The sequence below is a fragment of the Chanos chanos genome, chromosome 6, assembly GCF_902362185.1.
Source record: "Chanos chanos chromosome 6, fChaCha1.1, whole genome shotgun sequence".
NCBI lineage: Eukaryota > Metazoa > Chordata > Actinopteri > Gonorynchiformes > Chanidae > Chanos > Chanos chanos.
Window position 1 is genome coordinate 23,057,123 of NC_044500.1, and position 27,732 is coordinate 23,084,854.

Genomic DNA, 27,732 nt, shown 5'->3' on the forward strand with positions numbered 1-27,732 from the left:
ATTCATTTCGGACTGTCTCGCGAGCGCCCCCCCCCCCCGAAACAGGAAGTTCTGAGAGTGGAAGTTCTATCTTCTTTAGAAATTCTCTGGTTTGGCTTTCGAAAATGGAGGCGTTCACGCACTCAGCACCTGGAAGCGTTGATCAGACTTTCGACTGGCAAAGACTGTAAAATGGCGTTATCAAATTGTTGCTATTGACAGTGATTATCCGTACTTTGTCTGGTACAGTGAAGGCAGAACACGATACCTGTTCCTCGTCAGCTGTCTGTCTTCCATTTTTTTCGCTGGTTGCCTGTGGACTAGGAATCCATTATAACCTCTTGTAATGCAGAGAATGAGCCAAGCTTACTAGCAGAATTAGCCTGCTGCTAATTGAACAATCAGCTACCAATGTGCCCATAAGGATACAGCGGTAGATAGGCAGTTTCTTCGCTTTTTTTGTTATGAGGAGGAAGTGCAGAACCGAATCACGAGGACACAAAGTAATACTTATTAAATAGCCTGTCTTGCTAAGAAATGAGTCACAGTTTTGCTGTATCAATGGAGTGCAAACTGGGCTCTCATGGATTTGGGACTAATAACGAAAAATCATCTTTAACTGTAACTTCGACGTGAGACTCTGTCATAGGACCCATAAAAGGTAACACTTTTCGTTAATCGTATTTGTTTTAAACAGGAAAGCGTAGAAAATCAGAGTGTGCTGCTTGACATTCGGGCGGCCGGTTGGCTAGGTTAGTCAGGTGTATGTTGCAGTGTGTCTGTTGAAACCCCTGATATGTTGCACTGAATAGTCCAACAGAATTATCAAGTGGTCAGTTTAATGGAGCTGGTCAAAAAAACCGACGTTTACGAGTTAATCGTTAATCTATTAGTAATATGGAATTTCAGGATATCGTTTTCGTATAAGCTAGTTAGCGGATGCCAGCAGCGGTTGCTACGGACTGATGTGAACTCAAATTCGAAATTGGTCAGTGGTGATAAAGGACAGTTCGTTGAGATGTAGTGGAAGCATAGCTTGCCCTAAACACATTCAATACTTTACCTATCTGGTCGCAGTCCGTTTTCGTTTGAAACCAGTGACTTTGTATGGTCAAAATGATTGCGATTGTGTCAATTATAATAAAGTTTGTGGTGGCAAGCTATCTTGGCAACAGCGACATGTAGCGCTGTAGGATCAGTAGCCCCATTCACGTGTTGTGTGCAATCATGTAAATATCTGTGTTTAACGTGTAATATTGAAAAGCCAACTTTACCATCACGGATAGTGACCATCATTTCTCTAAAGCGATCTGGCATATCGTCTGACTTCGATCTGAAGCCTGTTACGGCATATGGCGAAGGGGGGCGCTTTCGCAGACAGAGATTCAGATAAGTGCAGGACTAAATTCTGTTTTAAATGGAGGATGTCGATTCAGAAAGCAGTTGCATCGAAACTAGATTTAAGCCTTGCCGGTAGTGAATACTGTAATCGGGTGTATTGTTCTGTTGGGAATTAGCCAGACCGCAGTAGTTAGTATAATCATGTCAGTTGACATTTAGCTCTGCGTTGGTAGCTTTTGGTTCAGAGTGCTTAAAGTGTTTGAGACTATAATCAGATGAATTATGTTTCGTATTGGAATAAATATATAACATGATTGTGTATTGTTTGAGAAGTCTAATCAAACCTTTTCCCATTAAATCTCTGCAGTGCCGCTATGGATTCCAGCAAATTTGTCATTTTTTGGCTAATGTTCATATGCCTGCAGAGGGGAGGTTTAACAGAAAAGCTTAATCATGTCAGCCCAGACCCTCAGCAGGTGGACAGTGGTGTGTCTGGTGAGTATTAGCATTTTTACACTGAGGACATTGCTTTGCAGTTTGTATTTGTAATGGTCGTTTTCTTAATTAATTTAGAACTTGTCTGTTAGCTGATGAACTATAAAGTGCTTTCTCCTGTTCACATTGACCTTAAGTGCTACAGCTTTTGAAATTACACATGGTCTAATGTGGCCATGCTGAGAATAGTCAGGTTTGTCATTGTTCATGAAGCACTGTTCTCAGGCCCAGGGTCAAACAACATCCGGAACACAGGGCACTGGTCTTCAGGACCTATCACAGCACACGCTAGTATGGACCAAATATTAACCGAGGCACAGTGATCCAGTTTAAGAATAGTGGAAACAAGTAGGAGAGTTTTATATTAAGGTATGCTTTTTCTCACCGAACTTGAGGAACAAGAGTGCAACGTGAACACACATGGCATCAGATTTCTATAGCAAATATGACTCATTGAAGCCCATTTCAGTGGAAATCCTTGATTCTCTGCTGATGTATTCCATCAGGCCCTGGAGACTTCCTGTTGGCATTCACTGAGACAGTCAGTTGAGATTTACTGTAAGCCATGACCTGAACTAATGCATTTAGTTTAACATTATACAACATGTTAGTATTTTTAAGTAAATGAGTAGCAGTGCAATGAAGACAATATAGGCTTTTCTTCTCCATGAAGTCATAGAATTTATTTGTACCCCTGCCAATGAATGATCAGACCTTGCATTGTTGGGAATGCCCAGTTTATTTTGATATATTTTTACATAATAACTTAATCTGAGAGTATATGCAGCTTCCTATATGCAGCTTTTTTCATCACCTGATCTTTATAACACAGCTTAAAGATGAATAACCTATCGACTGCATTTTGGCTTTAAGCCTCCTTAAGGCAGAAGTAGATTTGTGTCCACACATGAATGCTCTGTGTGTGCCATCTTCTTTAAGTCTTGTAAGATCGTGCTTCACGTTGTATTTATGTAACCTGCTGCATAAAGTAAGTGGCAGCTGATTTATGTGGTTCTTGTTACTAGAGGCCCCATTTGTCCATGAACAGAGTTGTTGCACTCTTTGCTAGAGGTCATCCAGAATCAAATTTCTGTCTGAGGGAGTGCACACTTTTAAGACCTCTTTCTTTAGGTTAATGTATTGTTACAAACCACTCGTATTACACTCAAGCAGTGAAATGGATTGGTTCATGGACCAAGTGCGTGCTACGATGACAGCTGCACACCCAGTGTGGCTTACATAACATGGGTGTGTTTAAAATGGTAGTATGTAAATATCTAATCTCCAGCCAGAGGAAGTTTGCAAAGTAAATGGAGGCCAAGGGAGTCAGGAGTGACAGGTATTAGAACACTAGTTTAACAAGGTATTGAGGTTACTGGCCTTCACATAAGTTCTCTTTAGTCATCCTCAGAGATTTTTGGAATGTGGGCAAGCTGATGTTTTGCAAAAGTCAACAGAAACACAGTGGATGTCCTAGTGGTTTTCTGCATATCTGTAAATTGCCTTTTAATATGTTAAACCAAGCACACTAGCAAGCCCACAGTGATATTAAAACACACAGGAATGTTTAAGGTCATGCTTAATGTGTTCTCGTTGCTTTTTGATTGTTGCTAGTTTCATTGGATATTACTTTAGTTTCAAATTTCTGCTGTGAAGGAATTTGAAAGCTTTTCAGATCCTCATAGTTCATGAGTCCAGTGAAGTAGTGGGCCTACACGGATGCGGTGGGTTGCAGTGTGTAGACGTGGTGTGTTGCAGTGCAGTGCACTGCAATTGCAGTAACTTCTCAGTTGTCTTCAGCGGTGCTGTTCTAACACAGGAAATAAAATTTTGATCTACAGGCTCCACCTAGCTTTTTGCTGCAGTACAGTTTACAGTATATTCTGCTACTGCTGTCACTGTGTCTGCAAGTGCAGTTGTGTAAGAATCAAATAATGCTTTAGACAGAAGCACTATACAAAGATTCAAAATGCATTGCTCGATGATTAAATTATTGTACTAGTGCTAAAGTACGGAAGATCTACGTCAAAGATCTACCTTACTTGTCATAGTTCTACCTCAATTGTTATTTTCTCTTGTTTTGTCTCTTGTCTTCGTTATAAGATTTAATTTATATATTGATTTTTATTCATACTTGTCTGGTAACAGAAGATTAGCAAAGTAAGAATTTCATTGTACAGTGTAACTGCCTGTTTTGCTGTGTACATGACAATAAAACTCTTGAATCTTGAATCTTCAAGGTGGTCAGGAAAACTGGCACATCCTGGCAATGGATTAAATTAAGTATGAGTCAGGAAATAGGGTGCTGATCCTTTGGCTTATTTCAACAATTGCCTCAATAATTAGACTGTCAGTGTAACTTTTCTGAAACACTGTTGGAGTATTCAGCAAGATTTTCAAGAAATATTTTTAAATCTAGACTCAAAGCTCAGTCCAAAAAGACACTGCAACATCCAGCCACCAGTAAGAACAAAGACATCTATATTATTGCCCCCCCCTCACTTTTTTTTTTTTTTAATCCACTACACAGTTAAAAATCAGCCATGCTACAACCACAATACATGTGTGTTCATGGTGAAGAAACAAAAGAAAAAATAAAAGAAAAGCAGATGTTTTCACCTGAACAATTGACACCTGCCAAGGTAATGGTTATAAAGATCCAAAAGGTGAAAAGGGTTCAAAACCATAGTCCTTTTAAAACACCTAAACCCACAACCAGACCACACAACACGTAACCATCCACTGAATAAGTGATGTTCTTGTCTTTGGCTATTTACCCTCAATGTTTTGTGTGCACCTTTAAAAAAATTCTGTTTGACCCATTTCAGCTGTCCAAAAGCTATGCCATAAAGGAACCAGTCTAATGAGGGACAATGCTCAAAGGCAGTCTAGCTAGTTCATAATTCCCCATGCACTGAGGCAGTGCTACACATTAGCCTATTTTTTTTTTTTTAGCTCCGCTGTCTTAGAGGAGTGGAATAAAAGGGCATCACATGTCCTTACATGCCTGGGGATCAGAGGATCACTGGGGTAGATCAGAGATAAGAACCAGCCATGGACACAGGGCAAAAACACAACATTATGCTGCTTAGAGGAATATGGCCCAGTGTCTCCGGACACATTTAGATTTGTTTTGTGCTGCCAGACTCAGTGCATTTCAAAGATCAAGCGACTCGTCGCCCGAGTTCTGCTTAACCTGTACAGTTTTTAGACTGTGACATATTTATCTGAATAATTAAACCACAGCTCTTGGGACAGTTAGGAACTTCCCTTGATATGCTGCTAATTCAAAATCCAAATAGCTGGTGAGTGTGGTCATTAAGAATCCCAGACTGGGGAGACTTCATAAAAGCTGCAATGGGCAGACCTCTTGCTTCCAACCAGGGTTTCTGTTACCGTAATTACCATTTTTTGCTTGACACAATTTGTTAAAAAATGATAAATTAAAAACTTGCCGGTCTAAATGTCCGGTAATAATGCTCATACAAAACGTGGTTATAACAAAGGCCTAAGTCGTCTGGAGGAAGAGAGAGTTATGCGCATTGCAAGCTGCAAAGACACACTGGACATGTTTGGTTTCAAGTCGGCAGCAGAGGGGAAAATAAAATATTACCTGGTAGCCTATAAGCTACATTTGATGCCATGTGGGCCTAGGAGGTTTTTTTGTTTGTTTGTTTTTTTCTAAGCAGATATTACTGGGAACAGATGTTTGGTTTATCCTACATTTTAGTGGCTAATATTGAGGTTTCAATCATTCAATTCATTACTGTTTGTTTGCTTAATCGTTACTGCTCATTAAATAGTCAAACTGATTTGAGGTTGTTGTCATTCTTTCGTCAACTTAGGTGTACATTATATTTGCACTTGTAACCTTGACTATTTGAAATGTGACCGGTAAATTTCAGTTCTGTCAGTAAAATACATTCTTTCTGTACACCGGACCGGCAAGAAAAAGCCTGGCGGAAGCCCTGCTTCCAATATGTATTTATTGCATTTTTTTAATTGGCATAGATCAGTCGAACATAGGACAGTTATCACAAAAGCTGTGACTGTGTTAAGTTAAATAAATAAAGTAATTATAGTGATGATGATAATATAATAATAATAATAATAATAATAATAATAATAATAATAATAATAAATTGTCCAACGTCGCTTCTGGCTCAGCAGAGGCCATTTTTCTACACCACGAATGTAATGTTTTCCTTGGGTTTCACATGTTTGGGTATACGCTAACCAACAATAGTTGCCTTGGGTTGCTTCTGATTGGTGAGCATGATTGTCACACACAGAGGACGGCATGAATTTGTAAAACCATTAACACGACAGTTTATCCTGGGTCAAACACGCTGCGTAACGTGTAATAGAAATCGCAGCCTTTTGCGATTTGTTAATCTCATTGTCTCAAATTGTGATTTCGATTTGAAATCAATCGTTCAGCCCTAGCAGACAGCCATTTCAGTTCAGTCACAGCTTTGTTTTGCAATGCAATGTGTTCAGTGACAGCAGAGGGTAGGTTTCGTGTTCTGAACACTTCTTGTTAATTAGAATACCCCTCCCTGTGCATGAAAGGAAAAGTCTTGGGTTTCAGAATCACACAAGTGGTTGTTCCTTGTTCAGAGGTTAGAATGTATGCTTTCACTGGCCCTACCGGCCTTCTATGGTGCCACATTTTTTTTTTTTTTTTTTTTTCATTGTTTCCTTTTAACACTAACTACAAAGCTCAGCTCTGAGCCTTGAAAACTGTTATTTTTTTAAGACGAAGTAAACATAAAGTTCCAGCACTGATGAAGGTACTTTACTCCTGCTGCTGCCAAAGCTGAGCCAAGTCTTGCTGGTGATCAGGGTACACCTCTCTTGGATCCCACTCCCTTCTCTGAAAAGAATACAAATGTCAGAGCAACAAATTGTAGTCCTTGTAACCTGCTTGGCTGTAACAAAACAGCCGTGCAGATTTACTGTCTATAAACGATATATAGTTTGTTTTAGTTAATGCTACAGCCCCTGCTTCAGGGTTTGTGCTCAGCTCCTTGAGTGAGAGGTAGTGGAGCCTCTTTGAAAGGGTTGCTGATTTTGGCTTTCTTGCTTCACAGCACCATTAGCACAGAGGTTTTTTTTGGCAGGATGTTCAGTGCCATTTGATAGATGAAACAGAAGACAGTTATGGGTAGACTGATAAATCGGCGTGCAGATATTATTGGCCGATATGAGCTAATTGCAGATAATCAGTATCGGCATTTATATCGGCCGATAAACGACAACTAAAAAAAAGAGACGGAAGATGGATCCATGGTATGACATTCATGTCGGCCATGCCTGGTTTTGCTGCAGTAACGTGAAAGCTGGTACAGTCAGTCAAACATCAAAATTACGTATAATGTTACGTTGGTTGTTGGTTGGTGTAGACTAAGCTGTTGGCAAACTTGATTGTAAGTTTATTTATGAAACAGCGTAGTAGTTCCAGTGAATAAACAATGGTCCTGCCATGTCTCCCTCGTCTCTTCTAAAAATTTTCTTTGGCAACATCGCTTACAGCAGCTTATGCTGTCCATTGCTAAATTAGGTTACCGACAAAGCAAGCTAATGCTGTGCTTATCAGTGGTAGACCGCAAATGTTCATGAGCAATTAAACTGCAGCATTTAACTTATTCTGCCTACATGAAGCAATGATAAATATATCTGCGACTCGCATGTCTGTAGGTACAGTCAGTGCATTGGAAATTAGTAAACCAGAGGAGACACGTAAATAAACATGAGCTGACCAAGTATCTAACATGGCTTGGTAGCCACACAAAATTATCTAGTTTCTCTTTCAAACGTATAGTGTGAAATCCCAAAGTCACAAATCCTCGATATGACATGAGTACAGTCATTCAACAGCAGCGTTTCCTCTAGCTCACCGTATCAGTTTACAGCTTTATTTATCAAAACTTTAATATATTTTGTTGTACCTTTGTTCAAAGTACTACTTATAACAATAAAACAAGTTTATTAACTGCATTATGTCATGTTATCTTGGTGAGGACTCTTACATAACTACACATAACAAATGTTAGGGAAAATCTTTGTTCATGTTATGTGTTTCTGGGGAAAAAAAAAGAAAGAAAGAATATTGGCTGATATATCATTATCAGCTTTTTAAATCATCAGATATCAAAATCGGTATCGGTCTGAAAAATCCTATATCGGTCGGGCTCTAGTAATGGGTCTCTCTCTTATGTGTAATGGAGCAATCTGTCATACTTGTCTCATCTAGATCTAGGTTAAAGGTTATTGTTTTACTGTTCCTACTGAAATTATGGTAGAACTGTTATTTACAATTCTAGTTAATTGTGTCATTAACATGAAATGTGTTAAGATGTTTTAGACTGATTTTGGTTTGATAGATCATACCCTTTGTGTATTATTGAAAGCCTCTTATTTTTCGCTTGAGCAGATTTGTAAGGACAAACAGTGTTTATCTTTACACATGGGCTAAATAATGAGCTCTTTCTGTGTGTCTTCTCCAGAACTGTGCCACATCGACAATCTTCTGTGCCAAGATGAAAATGCCATACTCAGCTTTGAGGCCATCCGCAGCATCCACAAACAGATGGACGATGATGCAAATGGAAACGTAGACGTGGTGGAAACGGATGGGGTCAGTACTTTTGGTTTTTCTGCTGGAGTGGATGAACTTTTTTCCAGTTATTAGTGGAGGAACTAATTAATCTAAGAATTCACATGATGCAGAGGTCTAAGCACGACAATGTGAATCTGTTCATCTGTCAAGGAAGGCCATGGCTAATGCGATTCAGCTAATTTGTTCTCCATTTACTAACTTAACTTATTTTGAGGCAAGGTTCTGAGCTTGTCATTTATTTACTGTTGAGTGCTTCATGAAAGAGATGGTTTGATCTGTCTTTACCAAACTCTATACGGCCCCATTCTCATGAACCCTCACAGTGCAGCAAACCTTCTATACAGCCCCATTCTAATGAACCCTAACAATGCAGCAAACATTCTTGCTATACATGAGAGATTAGCTCAGGTTCTGATGTAAGGGTCTTACAAAGGCCATAGGGTAAATAGTGATTTTGCCCACAGCAGGAGTAAACCTCTTCTGGAGCAAAGCCATGTTATTGTGACATCAGGTTCTGAGCTAACAGTACAGCCATGTCTGCTAATTTTCTTCTTATTGTCCAAGTACAGCTATGTCTGCTAATTTTTCTCTTGTGGTAATTATTTGTCCTTGCCAATGAGGAACATCCTTCAGTGATGAAAATTGTGCAGCCTTCTTTCACACCTCAGGAGACAAGCTAGTTAAACAGGATGAGATGTTCAGCAAAAGTGTTGTTTTGGCTCGTTTGTGAATGAGAAGCTAAGTATCTTTCCTGATCTTATTAAAGCATCACAACTCTTGTAAATCAGCTCTTTGCGATCCTCTCAATCCTGTCCTTTGAAGCAGGCAGTAATATTGACATACCTGTGAATATGTACTGTGAATCAGCAAAAATGCTAAGAAACCCACTGGATTGTCGTGTTTGCTCAACCAAAGTAACATTACAACATTTGCAGCTTCTTATTGCTAAGAAGAAGGAAATGGATGCTTAGCCTAATGGATTTTGATTAGACGTGGTTTGGTTGGACTGATTTCAGCCTCTTGGTGAGGTCCTCTCACCATGGGAGTCATCTGCTCCATGTCACTTTTTTGGATTACTCCCCAACACCCAGGCCCATCAGAGGCAAGGAGCAGGTCTGAGGCTAGCAGGGCTTCAAACCAAGGCTTCATTTTTTTTTTTTTTTTAATTGGTTTGTTCCGAGCAGTATTTTAACGTTTCCGGTTTTACGTTTCACCGTGAAATTATCATTCCCAAACCAGTTAGAACCAAATGAAATACCGGAATAACATTCTGCGTAGGGCTGTGTGACATGACAATATGTATCTTTTGGACGGTATAAAAATGTCTGTTGGTAGGCCTAGATATTGTACTCTGTAGTCTCTATCACTAATGTCACATAACATTACAAAAATACATTGCATTACTAAGTAGGAGCACTGTAGTCCAATCTGTCCTCGGGCTGAAATCCACTGTGGCTTCCTGGTCATGAGAAACTGTCATTTTAATGCAGCAGTTAACAAGCTTGTTAATAGGCTATGCGGAGCACATTATGTTCAGCCTGACTGGAACTAGCTAGCTATTTTCAACATCAGTTCTCTTTACATGGTAGCCTAGCTATCAAACATTGATGAAGTTGATGTCTCAGACCAACATTTTATAAGGTGCATAGCATAATATTTACCTCCTCTGGTTTCAAACAGGGAGACCGCACCACATTTCACTTTCATGCTATATCACCGCCTGCTGCCAGTAAATTTATCTCCACTATCCGAAGACGTGAGTGACGTTCAGAGGAAGACAGGAAGTAAACTCCTCACTACAGTTATTGCAAGCAGAATATTTTAATTTGTTGTAATAAATAAAAGAACAACAACAACAAAAATCATTATTAATCGGTTACCATTATTTCAAATAAACATTTCTGTTCCAAAACATTAAAAATACAAAATTTCTGGTTTCGTCTTTGTTCCTAGCAAAATATTGATTGTTTCTGGTTTTCGTTTTCATTTCTTGAACCGGTTCAAAGCCTTCGAGACTAGTGCTTTGTCCTGCCTCATCGGTAATGAATGGTGTGTCAGTGAAGCATTGGTTCATTAGAACCAACCAATTGAGAATGCAAGAACCTGATATTCTTGTAGTATTTGAAGAGTTTTTCGTGTAACTATATAGCTGCCTGCACTTGTTCTAATTAGACAGTAGTGAAGGGTCAGGCCTTTTCCACCAATCTCCTTGAAATGTTTTGCCTTGTTGAAAGCTTGTAAGAGAGGTCACTCTACAGACAAGTTGTGTAATATGTAGATCTCTCATAACAGATCAGTTAATTTATTTAACTCTTCTGTTCCCGCAGTTCCTAAGGGAGGACCTTAACTACCATGACCCGAAGGCCAAGCATAACAGTTTCCATGGTGACGACCAGTTCATCAGCGTGGAGGATTTATGGAATGCATGGAAGAGCTCTGAGGGTAGTTCGTCTTCTTGTCTTCAGGGGGATAGGCTAAGCCAAGTGACATTGCACTGGTTAAACCTTTTTAGCTCTCATGATATGGAGAAACAATTTGTTGAGCAGATTTTCTTATTTCATGACAAATGCCTTCTCCCTACTCCTCTGGTGCTCTTTTTGGTTCTTATACTTCCACATGGAATTATTAGAGCTATTTATTGCTAATTTGACTCATCATTCAGTTTCACTTAGTTCATCATTACTTTGGGGAATTTATTTTCATTTAAATGTGGTTTATGCAGTGCGGCCCCTGCCTGATTAGCAGCCAGTTTTCAGTAGCTTTATCAGGTGCTAGTCAAGACAGCTCACACACAAAAGCAGACTGCTTATCCTGGGACGTGTCTGAATAAGTCTGTCTGTCAACACCACATTCAGTTACTAATGAGTTCTCTGCAGTGTTATCCAGTCTTTTCACAACCGTAAAACCCACTTGATCTTTACATTTGCTTACACCCCATGCTTTTTTCAGGCTGTGTTGCAAGGCCTCCACAAAGCTAAGCTAAACAAAAGAGCTGGAGTGCATTGCACTTCTCCAGCCTCCTATACTCACTTCTTGCCAGAGGCCACTTAGGCCAGGGCAGCTCTGTTAAACTGTTTTTATTGAAAGCCCATCAGTATCTACAATTTGGAAAGTGTTAGGATTAAGGATACCTCCCAAAGCTCTTTTCCACTAAGATGGTGCTGGTGCTGGTGCTAGTGCTGGTGCGGAGCCAGTGCTGCGTTGGTGCCCTTTGAGAACCGGCCCGCATTTCCACAGTTTTGGGAACCAAACGCTACGTAGCGAAAGTTTGGGTAATTTCCGTGGGGAAAAATAATGTCGGACAGAATGCATCTGCTTGCGTTTTATAAATTTACTTTTATGCTAGGCTTCCACACAGCAAAACATCTCACAAATTTTGCCCTAAAATGTTTTGGGGGTGAAATTCACGAAAATAGTAAGCCTGTCACCTAGCTCAAAAGTTTAAACAAGTGGTTAAATGAACGTCTACAGTGGTCTATTTGCACCAACCAGAGCCAAGAGAGAGAGAGAAACTTTTTTTCTGCCGCTCTGGATCTGACTACGTTCATGTAACATGTAAACAACAGCCCGTGTTGATGTAGACACAAATGGTTGCCCATACATCTTTTAATAACATAGCCTACTTATTTTCATGCTACGTATAGCCTTTAGTCTACCGCTATCTTGTTTTTTTTTTTTTTTTTGTTACTCCTGCCTGTCTAGAGAACGTCACGTAGCAAACACATTAAACGCTGAACTGATTGGTTCTTGCATGGTTTTTATTTGCATAGCCATTGACGTCAGCGGTTCCAACTTTTTAAGTTTCAAGTTTATTTCGAACCCAGTATCACTGTTTACAGTCTCAAAGGGCTTTACATGCAACAGCATGCCACAGCAATTCTTTTAGGACCAGCAATTCTGCGGTACTGTGTGGCACCGTGTCAGTGGAAAAGAGGTACCAGTGATGCAGCACAGCTCTAATGTTACTTCTGAAGTGGCTGTGCATTGGAGAGGGAAACAGTGCCATTTGATGTTGAGTGATGTCGAAAGTCTGTCATCCACAGTGTATAACTGGACAGTAGATGAGGTGGTGGAGTGGCTTATAACATATGTGGAGCTGCCTCAGTATGTGGACTCCTTCCGCAAGATGAACTTTAACGGCACAGCCATGCCCAGGTGAGATCTTAACTGACTTCTTGCATTCCTCTCTTAAAGGCTGAGCTTTACTGTGTGTTAAACATGCGGCTCTTAGTTCGATCCTGTATGGAGGTAGTGTATCATGTTTGAATAAGCGTGCTTTACCAACTGTCACTACAGAACAACACCACCAAATTATGTGAGAAACTGCCATTAAATGCATGCATTGTGGAGAAGATGTTGGATGAATTTTACATCGACAACTCGGCCCCTTGGAGCATGCACATCAAGGGTGTAACATATTTGTTTCGTATCGTTCGGTACAGGACGTTTAGTTCAGTCTGCATTGTGATCCAAGTGAATACAATCTAGCTTTAACCACGTACTTTACATTCATAACTCTTTTATGCTCTGTTGGTCAGCTGACTGAAACGTTAGTGAATAAAGTGATACTTGACAAGATACAGTGTGCCCTCTCGTCTACATTTCTGTATGTGGAACTAAACATAAAAACTCAGTTTCCTCTCCGATTCCATAACAGAGCTGTAACTTAGCAGCTGAATTAGCAAATGTTCAGTGATGCAGCCTCGTAAGTATGGTGACTGCAAAACCAGAGCTTGTTATGCTATTTATTTATTTACTTATTTTAAATGATTGATTTGATAACCTTCAGCACTAAGTTATGTCATTAAGTTGCAGAAATATTAACTGACATTTTATTTTATTTTATTATTTTTTTTTTTTTAGATGTAGGTTTGTTTTTTAAGAAAGACAAGTGCCTTGCTATTTATTTATTTATTTATTTTAAATGATTTATTTGATAACCCTCAGCACTAAGTTTTGTCATTAAGTTGCAGAAATATTAGCTGACTTTTTATTTTATTTTATTTATTTATTTATTTTTTTAGATGTAGGTTTGTTTTTTAAGAAAGAAAAGTGCCTTTGTATGTATTCCTTATGTGTTCAGGAAATTATGGCCAGTTTGCCACTGTTTAGAAGTTTGTGCAAGTTTATGAAATGGAAAGAAATTTCATGTTTCACATGTCTCTTTTTTCACTGTACTGAGAACGTACCAAACCTTGACTTCAAAACAGAGATAAAAACCAAACTGTGACTTTTGCATACCGTTACACCGCTAATGCAAATAGTTGTCTCTAGCTTTATGTTTCATCTTCTCAGTGCTACTGGCTGTCTTTTTTCAGTCTAGACCAAGGGGAGTGATGATAATCCAATAACTTGACGTGATTACTCTTTTATCTGTCAGGTTTTAACTGATTATTCTGAGCAGTTGAATGGTTAATGTCAAATTACATCACCAAATTGAAACGTGGACTGCTCTGTCACTGACTACATAGTAGAGCTGACCAAAATAATCCAGATCACCATCATCAACCCTGATTTACATTTTGCTCTGTTAATTCAACACACCACTTGTTAATTGGCTATTTCAAACAGGCATACAGAGAACAACTGTGATTCCTGTAGTTACGGCTTATCCTAAGTCACGTAGCAAGATAAAGATTTGATCCTGAGATTTTTTTATTGTTTGCTTCATCAGGCAAATAATGTAATTCAGTATGACATATTTGATAGCTGGGGTACACCAACTGGCCAAGTTTGGTAAGCAGAAAGTCAGAACTGCTCAGTTGGAGAGCAGATAGAGAACTTTCCAGCCAGTTTTAACTTTTGATCAAGTTATCTGGCTAACTGAGAAATCCTGTCTGTGGAACTCATTGGTGCATGTCTAAATGAAGCCTCTTAAGGGAGGGGAAAAAAAAAAAAGTGTGTGTGTGTGTTGTTTCCCATAGGCTGGCTGTGAAGAATGCCACACTGACAGTGTCAGTTTTAAAGATTCTTGACCGCAGCCACGTCCAGAAACTGCAGCTGAAGGCTTTGGACACAGTTTTGTTTGGACCCCCAATGAGTGAGTGAGATTTATCAGTATTTTTTTGTAAATTATATTTATTTATGTTTAAGTAAATGGCTGCGGCACAATACACAGCTTCCTTCAGCTTGCCACATCATTCTATGAAATATGCCAAATATTGTTTGTTATATGAGTTAAAGCAAGAGGCATTGCTAGTTTGTAACCTCACACTTGAATAAAACAAAGGAGCCACTTTGAGTTTTATGAATCAGATAATGTATTGGAGTGTAACAACACTTACTGTGGACTTTCTAATATCCCTGGCTGGTTACATCAGGGTCCTGTATAAAAAAAGTAACACAAGTCCTGACAGTGTTACATCAGGGTCCTGTATTAAAAGAAAAAAAATAAAACAACGTGAGTTCTGACAGTATTACATCAGGGTCCTGTATAAAAAAAATCACACGAGTTCTGACAGGGTTACATCAATCAGGGTCCTGTATAAAAAGGTAACATGAGTTCTGAGAGTGCTACATCAGTGTCCTACATAAAAAGGTAATGTGAGTTTAGAGTTTTAAAGCATGGGGATAGAGTTTTAAAGAATGAGGAGGATGTTATGGGGACCTGAAGGGTCACTCTGTATTCTATGCACTCCTAACCGGCACACTCAAGTGCCCATCCCATTTCCTCCTCCTCTTCCTCTGCTGATGAATGTAACCTTTCAAGTTGGTCTGGTGGGGTTTGTTCCCTTGAAGGTGTGTCTTTGTGTTTTTGTGTCTGTGTGTGGGCATGTGTGTTCTCTCTCTGAGTGTATGTGTGTGTTTGCGCACACGTTAGATAACATAACTGCCTTCTCATTAACGAAAATAAAACTGTATGGTGGTAGATCCAGTCCAATGGAAAAAAAATGTCCCCCTGCATTTACCACCACAGTAGCAGTGAACGACTCGATGGGCATAGTACTTTTCGGGTGCTAGCATAGCGCTTGTGCCTGACACTTGCTCGCAGCGTTGTGGTTTTTTTTGGGGGTTTTTTTCCCCGCCGCAGCCCTCAAATTATAAGCTGAATAAACACAGTCTTCTTCTAGGTTGAAATGCAGATCACAGCCACACAAGCGGACACACAAGCACCTACCGAAGCGGAGTGTACGCTGCGAAAGTACCTACCCTGAAGTAGGAGCTAAAAAAGCCCCTAAAAACGGCGTTCCAAGAACTATAATCGTTTAGTTCCTGTGGTGTGAACACTTTCTCCACCAGTTTTAATGACTATGGAAAAGTTCCTCTGGTGCAGAAGCGCCTTTCATTTATGTTATGTATTTCGGGGGGGGGGGGGGGGGGGGGGGGGGATATGCCCATCTGTAGTGTCACTGAAAAGTGTAAAACTGTAGATATATCTATCTGCAGTGTCAGGGAGATTGGGAAGGGGTGGCAAATCTTAACAAAAACAGCATATTTTTCACAGTAATTAACTCATCTTCTGAGATGGAGAATTGGCTGAAAGAGTAGTCAGGTAGTGCAGGGGTAGTTTGAACTACTGTTGGAATAGTTACTCAAAGAGAGTAATTCATTACTGGTTAGGCTACTAATTACTGCTTTCAATCTGTAATGGGGGTGGCACGGTGGGTAGCGCTGTTGCCTCACAGCAAGAAGGTCTCTGGCTCAATTCGCGACCGGGCGGCCAGTTTGCATGTTCTACCTGTATCTGTGTGGAATTTCTCCCACAGTCCAAAGACATGAATTGGAGACACTAAATTGCCCCTCGGTATGAATGTGTGTGTGAGTGTGTTTGCCTGTGTCTCTGCCCTGCGATGGACTGGCGACCTGATTAGGATAAGCGGCTTAGATAACGAGTGAGTGAGAATCTGTAATGGGATTACTTTAGTAATTTTTCCTGGAAAACGCAATCGTGTTAGGCTACTCATTACTGTGTATTTTTCACTTAATCTGTAAAATCCATGCAAATCTATAACATAGAAAATACAAGGTTGATGCCTGATAATCCTTTCAGTGCTGTATTAGTGGTCCAGCAACACACTTAGGAGCTAGACATGCACTATGAAATTACTCACTTATTTTCAAACCATATGGAGCAGCACGTAAAGACTATGTGTGTGTGTATATATATATATATATATATATATATATATATATATATATATATATATATATATGTATGTGTGTGTGTGTGTGTGTGTATGTATCTTCATAAATAAAAATAAAACAAAAGGAACTATACTGTGACAGTGGTCAAATAGTTCAACAACACGCAAAGTGCGGTCAGAAAGGCTTTTCAAAGAAAGATCAAACGCATATAATCAAAGGCCTTTAGCACATTATTAAAACCATTGCTGAAACTGAATTCATTTTGCTTCGTCTTTTCCTTAGTAGTCATTATATATCTTTTAATAAAAGTATCTCAGTCCACAGGAGACTATGTAGTCTGAAAAGGCATGGGTACAGGGTCAGGAGACTATGTAGTCTGAACACATACAAACATAAAGCCCAATGTTAGATGCCTCTGTATTGGCCCACATCGCAGTGGCGGCTATTACAGAGACTCACACATGTCAGCTGTCACAGGTAGTGATATGAATGAGCCAGGTAGACACAGATATTGTTATACAGGTGAAATTTATTTTTTAAAGATCTTACAAGTAATTAATATTATTTGCTTACAAATGTATGTGTAAAGCAAGTAACAGAATTTTATAAGTCAGTAATCGTAATGTGATTTGCTAACGTTTATGCTGCTTCGTACTATTTCATAGATACGTAATTAGATTACAGTAACATGTTACTTTGTAATGCATTATCTCAGCACTGATTGTGGAGTTGTTGGGTAGTGGGTGGGGAGTACATAAGGAAGTGGGGAGTACTGGAGGAGGTGAGGTGTAGAGGAGTAAGTTTGTAGTTACATGAGCAGTAGTGAAAATAATAGTAACGCAGAAGCATCCCACAGTCACCACATAGGCAATATGTGCCTACATTAACTTTCAGGAAGAAGCTGTCTGTGTGGTGTCTGGGCAGTGAAAAGGAGAGGGAGAGGACAGTGTGGATGTTGGTCATGTGTGCATGGCATGTGTCATTGTTTGAATTCTGAAGAGGCTCAGCTGTATTGATCAGGCATGGAGCTCAGGCAGTCTGCAGATGACAGCATAAAATATCATCCCACAGAGAGCTACACAGAGTAGCTTAACATGGTGGCATCACTTCGAAACAGGACAATGCCACCCTTAGAATGCTTCTGTGAAATGCAGGTCTGTTAACATTAAATGAGTTGTAAGTAACATTGAATGTGTGTAAGAGAGAAGCCAGTGTATTGTTCTCTCAAGCATTTTATATACTGTATCTCCTTTCGAGAGAAAGAAAGAAAGAAAGAAATTATACAAAACAAAACGATCTCCTTCCTCTTTTTTCTGTACATGTAATTATTCACCCAGTCTTCTTATCTGCCTGTGGAAGAGCCATTATTAACATTCTGTTATTGCCATTTTGCAGCTACACGACTGTTTTACTTACTTTACTTTTACAAAATAATGCAGTTACATACACACTATACATTCCTTGTACACTCTACACACACCGTACACACACTATGTACTCACTGCACACACCAGCATTGTTTTTGATAAGTGAAATTATGATGAAAATACCCAGGTTCAGATTCTACCTGGTTTGGTTTAAAAAAGATTACCATCAGACATGACAGACTCTTTCAAACTTGTATTAGTGATTAGTATCAGTAGAAACCTTGGCACGATGTGCTTAACACACTGCGTTATTTGATGTTTGCCTTCACTAATTTACAAAGAACTAGTTGTTGAGCGGGGTGCTCAGATCTTTTTTTTTTAAAGTAGTCAGTAATGGAAATGGTTTCACAAGCAATAGTCTTGCTTGTGAGACAATGTTAAGCTAACTCGCTTCATATTTTGTGACACACACAAATAACTATTTTTTGGACTTAAAAGTTTTTATCTGTTTAAGATCCAGTTCTCTCTTTCACTCAGTGAACAGACACAACCACTTGAAGGATTTCATGCTGGTCGTGTCTATAGTGATTGGCATGGGAGGCTGTTGGTTTGCCTACATACAGAACCGCTATTCCAAGGACCACATGAAGAAGATGATGAAGGACCTGGAAAGCTTACAGCGTGCGGAACAGAGCCTACATGACCTCCAGCAGAAGTGAGATCACTTTTTTTTTAGTTTACTTTGTTGTGTTGGTTTTTTTTTTGTGGGGGGGGGGTTGTTTTTTTCCCCAAATGTGTGAAAATACTGCACCATGTTAGATAGTTTAAATGTCGTCCTCATAGGAATACAATCAGTGTAGTATGGCGCTCTGAACAGCTGCGAACAGATTGTCCTGTCACGTTGAAGATGCACAGCTTACAAAATGAGAAGTAATCTCAACAGTGTTTGCATTCATGGTGAGGATGAGTGCATGAATGCAAAAAGGGATTATGTTCTTGAAATACACTACTAACATTTACTATCATGCACACATAACTATTCTTCTAGCTCCATGGACTACTTTGATAGCTACAGGTAATTAACATAGCTGTAATAAACGGAGCTGTAAATGGACTTGGATTTTTACATGTTAAAAGCATTTTTGGTTGTGTCAAGTGCCTTATAGGTTGGTAGATGGCAAGATAAACTGATTGTACCTCAAAGTTCTGTGTAGGATAATGCAAATTTGAACCACATCATTTGATTTTTTTCCCCTTATTTTAAGTGGCCATGAAATTCCAATTCATGTTAAATGGAAAATTATGTTTTCCTCAAAAGAAAATAGACATTATAAAAGACACACACACACACACACACACACACACACACACATATATATATATATATATATATATATATATATATATATATATATATATATATATATATATATATATATATGTCTTTTATAGATATATACACACACACATATACACACACACACACACGTGTGTGTTTGTGTATGTGTGTGTATGGATAGACAGACAGATAGATATAGAATTTTTTTTATTTTTTTATGCCTGAGTCCATGATTTAAAACTTAATGGTGTACAGAAAGTAAAGAGGGCTTTAGTTCCTAGTTCCTGGATTGACAGGGACCAAGAAACGCAGAGAGTGTTTCAGCTTGATACAGCATTACTATGCACGCCATGTGGAGCTATTTCCAGCTCATTTGGTACTGCATTTCTATGCATGCCATGTGGAGCTATTTTCACTGTTCATTTGTTCAAAAAGCACTCCAGGCTCTTCCAAGGCAGTTTATAGTGTCTTAAAAAGCTAATGTCTGATTTGATACCGGTTAGACAACCTTTGAACTTTCTCTTATTAATCTGTCCTTTTAATACCTGTCTTCTGCTGACTGTGCAGGTCTGTGCTCCTCCCCGCACACACAGCAGTCTGCCTCTTAAAAATCAGTGATGTGTGATACTCTGACCTTATATTTTTCCTATGACCTTGGTCATGTGGCAAATCTAAGAGATCCGCTGATTTAGGGAAGTTAAAGGGGCTGCCATGTAATGGATAACAAAGCCTGCTTTCATAAGAGAGCTTTCTCTCTGTCTTTCTATAGCCACGGCCGAGGCTTTGCTGTTTCTACGCTGCCCTCTGCCAGGGAGAGAGGGGGGGAAAAAGAAAAATTTAATCCAGTCTAACACGAGAGAACAGAGCAGCAGCATGATGACGGGCTATTTTCGGCTCATTTGGAAAGCCAGTGAGGCCATCGTGCCTGGCTGACTTAAGCTCTTTATTCCGGCACTGTTGTGGAGTTGCAGTGTGTTTTTCCATTCAGTGACTGCTCATTCACTCACACATACCAAGATTCTGGTGTGATCACATGCTCATTCTCTTCTTTTTGCTCCCTGTGAACTCAGTAAAGGCTTTAAACAGAGACATTTGGAGGTTGTTGTTTTTTTCTTTTGTTTATTTGTTTGGTTGCTTTTTTGTACATATTATAATGTAAATGTCTCATATGTATGCAGACTGTTACGTTAGAATATACGTTCTGAAATACACTGGGGCCTAACCGGTTGCAGCTTGTGAAACTGGATCATACTTGTAAAACCAGCCATACCTGTCTGCCTGAAACTCCCCGCTCTTTATAAAAGTGGATGATCACTGGAGAGACATTCCTGTCTTGTGGTGGATGTATCCCAGCAGTCCCTGCTGCCTCTCAGATGTTTTACAGTTGCCAGCTCTGAGTTCAACTGGGCAAATGACATTGGTATGATAGAATATGATTTATCCCAATAGTCTGCCCTCAGTGTACAGACTGCCCACTGATCTGAGTCTGTATTTGCATCTCAAAGCTTTCTCATGAAACTTTTACAGGTCAGCTTCTCTGTCTCCTGTCTTTCTCTCAATCTTTGTCTAACACTGTTTGTCTGCTGCTCCTCCAGGCTGCAGATAGCCCAGGAGGAGCACCGTACAGTAGAGGTGGAGAAGGTGAATCTGGAGCAGAAACTACGAGATGAAATCAATGCTGCTAAGCAGGAGGCGCAGAGGCTTAAGGAGCTTCGCGAGGGCACAGAAAATGAGTTGAGTCGTCAGAAATACGCAGAAGAGGAGCTAGAACAGGTATGACCCATCACATGGAATATAGAAGAATGTTAACAGATTCGGCCCTTCCCAGAAGGGGCTGTAGTGTGAAAGCACGGCTGGGATCAATTAAAGATGAGCTCTCGCAGTCCCTGAAATGAACTGATACAGTTTATAAACTTGGAAAAAAAAGAGAGAAAATAGAGATGTTGAACTTTGATTTAATTTCTGTTCAGTCCACTCAATGAATGGAATTACAGGATGTAACAGGGCATTGCATTAATCACGAATAGTAATTAATGACGTTAATCTTGAAGCAGCATAGATATTGATGTCAGGATTGATACATTAGGCAGCTGTGAAAATGCAGGAATGTAATATCTACAGTTGCCATTTATGATGTTCACAAGTAGTTCCTTGAAACAATATAGCATTTCTCTTTTACTCTATATATATCCTTGACAGCACAATTCTCCGCATGTTTTTCTTTTGTGTTTTGCCATTAAAAAATTACATGTGCTGTTGATTTACTTAAAACTTGATGAAACTAGATTGTGATTGTTTGGACAGGTTTAGGCTTCATTGAATATTATTTGAATATTGCCTTAAATTGAATAGCAATTTGGCAGAAATGCCCATCTCACATCAACACCCAACAGACAGATTCTGTGGTTCAGGCGATCATTAGCACTGCTTCTAATGAAAACGTCTTGAGAGAGCAAGAGAAGGTCATGTTTTAAAAGGCACGGAGGTTACATTTTCTCTCTAGATAGAGCAAACACATTTCAGGGCAAATGAGTTCTCAGTAAGCAGTGGATTTCTCTCTCTTTACATAGTGGTCCTTCACAATAATTGCTTTACATTTTATTATTTCTGGTATTTCCTGATTTCATTTGCTGGGTTCTGTTTACTTATTCACTTAGGGAACATGACTATATTCAACTCAATTAATAGTAAGAGAACATGCCAGGGGTTTTCTATATTTAGAAGGGGCTAAATGATGGGTTTACTCTGTTGTCATGGCTATACTCAGGCTGTTTTTATAGCTTGGCATTTCTGTCTGACCAAAATGAAAAGGATGACAAAAAGCTGTAGTAAGCTTAGGTCACATTAAACACCAACAAATTTCCAAGAGTGTCCGGCTCATCTAAATCTGGCAACCCTGAAGGTGCGCATGGCCCTGAAGAAGGCAGAGAAGGAGCTGGAGTCAAGGAGCAGCTGGTCTCCTCCGGAGGCTCTGCAGAAGTGGCTCCAGCTGACACACGAGGTGGAGGTGCAATACTACAACATCAAGAAACAGAATGCAGAGCGCCAACTGCTAGTGGCCAAAGAGGGGGTATGTAGTCCACTTAACTTTTGGGTTAGGAAATCAGAATAATACAAGCATACTGTTCTGTTCGTTCAGGTAGAGAAAATTAAACACACTGCTCTGTTCGTTCAAGCAGAGAAAATTAAACACACTGTTCTGTTTGTTCAGGCAGAGAAAATTAAACACGCTGTTCTGTTTGTTCAGGCAGAGGAAATTAAACACACTGTTCTGTTTGTTCAGGCAGAGAAAATTAAACACACTGTTCTGTTTGTTCAGGCAGAGAAAATTAAACACACTGTTCTGTTTGTTCAGGCAGAGAAAATTAAGAAGAAGAGGAACACCCTTTTCGGGACTTTCCATGTGGCACACAGTTCCTCACTGGATGACGTAGATCACAAAATCCTGACAGCTAAGTGAGTAACATTTGGAAAATCCCAATTTGATGTCAGTCACCTAAGTTACATATGCTCAGAAAAGTGTAAATCTGTTTCACTTTAGTAACCATTGTTTCTACAAATGAAATATTAGAGATGTGACAGTTCACCCTATTAGTGGTTCAGTTTTTATCACGGTTCACATCGCTTTAGTAACCATTGTTTCTACAAATGAAATATTAGAGATGTGACAGTTCACCCTATTAGTGGTTCAGTTTTTATCAGGCTTAACAGAACCAACTCAAAACTTTAGTTTTTTTTTTTTTTTTTTTTCAGTTTGAACATATACAAATTTAACACAAATAGAACAACAAAGCTCTTCAAAAATGAGAATGAACAAAAACTAATATTCAGTGCATTCTATTTGAACCCTACGAAGTCAGACTTACAGCGGAAGGTGTGCTGAAAAAAATGTTACCATGCAGAAGGGGAAAAGTCTGTTCTTTATGTTCTAAACAAAGGCAAAACTAAATCTATGCCAAAACGGTGTAGACAAAATGACGTCAGACTCCAAAAGGTTATGATTCTTTTTGAGGAGAAAAAGAAAAGAAAAACTAAACTTGTCCCATTATTTTAAGACCCCACTGCATGACAAAGATGAAAAGAAATCTAAGCATCAGAACGTTTTACTTTAAAGTTCCTCCTCAAAAATATGGCTGGAAACACATGACTACTGCAAACTGATGACTGACTGCTCTGAACTTTTTCAGATCAATGAACAGCTAACCGATATAATTAAAACAAGTTCCTACTTAGAGAGGCCTAGTGACTAGATCTATTTGTTTATGTTACTTTATATATTTCCACTTTATGGTCTGAATAATGACACCATGAGTTTTATTGTTATTTATAATGGATACTTGGTCAATGTTTTCAGTAAAGCTGTAGTAATTGTTTGTTTGGTCAGAGCATGTGCACACCGCATGATACGCATGGTGCATATATTTTCTTGCAGAAAGAAACTAAAAGAAAAAGAAAAGGCAGACTGGCTTTAAATTATTATTAATATTACTCTTACTGATTAAAAGCACATACAGTGTGAATGTTGTCCTATATTACAAATATGTATTCTCTCTGATTTAGCATCATGTTGGGGGGGGGGGGGGGAAGGGAAAAAAAAACAAAAAAACAACTGAGGTGGAAAATTAAAAATCAACCATTCTCTACACATATACCATGAAGTGAGCCTACAGAGCTGCAGTTTTCCATTTCTGTATTAAAAAAAATTACACCCACTTGTTATTAAGGCCTTCTCAGGAAGTCTACATGTACAAAACATTATTCAGTTTGTCCTTCCTTTCATACATCCCCGTTTACCAATGTAATTTGCAGTCATCAGGTGTGTAATCCTGCAGCAGGTGTGTGGTTGGCTTTGTTTGAAAGTGTTAATCTCTGTCTGTAGACAGGCTCTTGGTGAGGTGACTGCAGCACTGCGGGAACGGCTCCATCGCTGGCAGCAGATTGAGATGTTGACTGGCTTCACCATTGTCAATAACCCTGGCCTGCCCTCACTGGCCTCTGCCCTGAATCTTGACCCCAGCTTTGTTGGTGGTCGCAGCACACCCCAGCACTTTGTCATGTCTGATGACGTGGATGACATGGATGAGGACATGGTAGCACCTGGCACCCTGCAATGTAAGGGCTCCTTGCCGGACAGAGACGGGCTCTGGGCTAAGCCTGCCAAGGGCCCGCACAAGCAAACTAAGGGTCTCTTGACAAAATCCAAAAATGTGTCTTTTTGAGCAGTTCAGTTCTTCAGAGTTTCTGATGACACAGGGGTGCAGCGTTTGGGATTTTGTGTTTTACTCTTTTTATGTTTTGTTTTGTTTTTTTAAGGTGGCTGTTTTGAGAGATACTGTGGGGACATAATATGATATGGTGGAGGGTCACTAAGCAAATGAGAACACTACTAGTTACAACTTATTGTGTATTACTTTGATCACAATTGAAAAGGACTTTCTGTAGCCTCTGAAATCGTGTTTGTTCACCTTTTATCCTACACATGAGAGCCCTCCCTTAGTACTGTTTATGCTGAGGACAAAGTCTGAAAAAAGACATCTGAAAAATTTCACGTATATTTTCTTTTTTTTCATGAAGTGATCCATGAGGGTGACATTAACTCATGGGTAGTTATTCCAAAGCCTCCAGTTTTAAGCAGGATTGTATAGGTGACACCAATGAAGACCTCACAGTCAAGATGTATGAGTCTAATCACTATCATTTCAGTTGCCAAACCCAAGTCATAAAAAATGAGCAGCGATGTGATTAACAGTGGAAAATCAAATTACAGCTTGACAGTGTGTTTTCTCACAGGTGTTACATACTTTTTGGTGTTGCTGTACAGCCACATTGTGCAGTATGCAATGTTGGACATTTTCATCACATCGCATGTGTTATTACATTGATGTTTGGTCTATTCCATCATACATTGTCTACACATATAACTGCACCTAATACATGTTATTAGAGAACATTCTGTGTCCATGCTTGTGTTTGTCCTGAGTGATGTGTTGGGTGTGTATAAAGTGCAGCACCTGTTGCATTACTGGTTTTGTGGAGTCTACCCAGAGATATTAACAATAGTGCCCTTACCACTTCTCTCCTGCCTGTTTCTTATTGACCTCTCGGGTTTCACTTGCCTCACCTCAAGATGCTGCCTGGCTTTTGGAACGCCGAACGAGCGATCTGTGGTCCCTGGGTTCCGACTGCCAGCCCTTGTGGAAGTACTCTGGTGGGCCTGATAGCTTAGCGCCCCAACCCTGACCTTGCGCCCCCACCCTAACCCCACTCCCCTGCAACCGTTTGAAGCCAGTGTCACCTTACTTGTTCTGTGTCACCCTTGTTCAAGCAGCACAACACACATAACCTGAGCTGAGAGACCAGACAATGCATGAAAGCAATAGAGAGAGAAAGGCTATGTCTACACCTCATTTGCCTACTTCCTCTTTCTCCTGCTGTGACAAAAAAAGCTTCCCTCTGTCTTTAAATCGGTCCATCACCACTGGCACTCTTTCCCTTGCAAGTTGACTGAGGAACACATCTGATCCTATCCACACATCTGGTCCTATCTGCACATCTCATCCTATCCACCTCGATGTTGTTTTTGTTTTTTGTTTTTTTCCTAATACAATCCCCATTAATGGCAAACGTTACCCAGTTTTTTTTTGCTCTAGATCATTAGAATATGTTCATTGCTATTCAGTACTTGAAAAAATGACTAAAAAGACGTTTAAAGCAGTGCACTGTTAGAATAGAGTTGAGTTAGGGGTCGGTTGTCATCCATTAGGCAGCTTTCTCCTCTATTTGAAGTTATGTGCAGCTTCCTAATGCATTACTGTTATTGTTGCTGGACAGCTACTACTGTGTTCCTTCCTTCTCAGAGCCTTGGGATCCAGCTTTCACCTGCCTAGCCTGATTCACACCCTCTGCAATCTGCTATTTTCTTTCACTTAAATGGTGCTGACCTGCCTGCTCAGATAAGTAACGATTTGTTCTTTGTCCACAGCTCCCAGTATGACGTCCCTGCGTCAACGCCAGATTGACCAGCAGCTGGCTATGGGTTCCCAGAGGTTGGTAGAGGGCTGTCTGTCACTGATTCAGCAGGGGGACGATGGCTCACATGCAGCCCGCTCTAGGGGCAGCTTGATGCAGTCACGTAGCCAGTCCTTTGGACAGTTTGAGTCCCTTGGGTTTCCCCCATTTTCTTCTGCAGTGTCCCATCCTTCATTCATGTGCAGCTCCTCATCTCTCCCCCCTCCTCTCCACATCACCTCACCCTGTGCTCCTCATTCCTCGCTCTATCACTCGTCTTATTTCCAGCCTATGGACACCATCCCAGACTTCACCCCCGATGCATCCCCAACGTGCCCCCACCGAACCAGCAGCTTCCGGTACCCCCCTGCTTTTGCTTCCTCTGCAAACATTGCATGAGCATGACGTTTGCTGTTCAAGGATCTTACTTCAGCCTGTTCTCAAACTGTTTTCACAGTAATGTTTGTCTTTGGGTTGCAGTGTTCCTCTCCTAATCATTATTCTTTTGGGCCTGTTATTTGAGTATCTCATGCTCCCCTTCTTATCTTGAGTCATACACATCCCACACTTCGCAGGTCATTGCTTCTCACTGTCCTGTCTTTTCCTCTTGTGTCTTTTGTCTGTGGCCGTAACATTATGGAATTCCAATAATTTAGCATGTTGTGATTTAGCCTGGATGACTAGTGTAATTGTTTCCATGATAATTTCTTTGTCAGTGCTATTTATGTGGACTTTTCTTGAAACTTTGGCATCTGCTCTTTTTCCTCAACGTATTTTCAGTCACTCAAAACTACTCAGTCCGGTTCAAGTATGTCTCTAGCACACCTTATTTTCATGGTTTACCAAACAAGCCTCCAGTTAGTATTTGAATCGGGTATGTTGGTGATGGAATGAAAGATACTAATAGCATCTGGAGGCATACCAGAACCCTTGACTTACCCACTGACTGACTTCTCACTGTCTCATTTACAGGGACCTCAATCGCTCAGATTCCGATTCTTCCCTATCTATCTCCCAAAGCAGTGAGCAGCTTCGCCTTACTTACAGCTCCAAGGGTCTCCCCCTCAAGTCGACTTCTCTTCATCATGGCTCTATATCCCGCTCTGATGAGGCCTCCCCACATACCCACACCCCAAACGGAGGCAGCCGAGTTCATGACAGCTGCACCCTGCCCGATGCTGCTCCAGACAGTCCTATCCTCATGAAAAAGATACATGGCATCGAAAAGTCAGTAAGCATGAGTGAGATCCATGGCTCCCAGGCGGCCATGTCCATGTCAGAGTCATCACGCTCCCTAAGCCCCAGCTCCACTGATGCAGACACACCGTCCCCCACGGGACAGCCTGGGCTGGCTAAGGCAGGCAGTCGCGGGCCCCAGCTCTCCTCCAAGAAGAGCCCTTTAGAGGAAGATAGCGGGTCTACAGGGGAAGACACAGACTCGACCACCACCCGGAAGAAACACACTTTCAAGATCTTCAAGAAGCAGAAGAAGTAGC

At 40.2% G+C, this 27,732-nt stretch overlaps 1 protein-coding gene across 1 annotated transcript; it reads left to right on the forward strand.

Moving 5' to 3' along the window:
• Positions 1–113: 113 nt before the first annotated feature.
• stim1a (stromal interaction molecule 1a) lies at positions 114–27,732 on the forward strand. Its single transcript, XM_030777533.1, has 13 exons — positions 114–640; positions 1,688–1,815; positions 8,325–8,455; positions 10,765–10,879; positions 12,481–12,592; positions 14,362–14,477; positions 18,427–18,604; positions 20,824–21,001; positions 22,131–22,298; positions 22,584–22,684; positions 24,108–24,340; positions 26,211–26,274; positions 27,209–27,732. Exons 2-13 carry the CDS (start codon positions 1,695–1,697, stop codon positions 27,729–27,731), a joined length of 2,040 nt encoding a protein of 679 aa, XP_030633393.1. The 5' UTR covers positions 114–640; positions 1,688–1,694; the 3' UTR covers position 27,732.

Bases quoted from the DNA above. Each gene is read 5' to 3' on its own strand.
- stim1a (XM_030777533.1), top strand. From the start codon at position 1,695: ATGGATTCCAGCAAATTTGTCATTTTTTGGCTAATGTTCATATGCCTG. The intron at 22,299-22,583 runs GTATGTAGTCCA...CTGTTTGTTCAG, and splicing joins TGCTAGTGGCCAAAGAGGGG to GCAGAGAAAATTAAGAAGAA. The intron at 24,341-26,210 runs GTAAGGGCTCCT...CTTTGTCCACAG, and splicing joins AGCACCTGGCACCCTGCAAT to CTCCCAGTATGACGTCCCTG.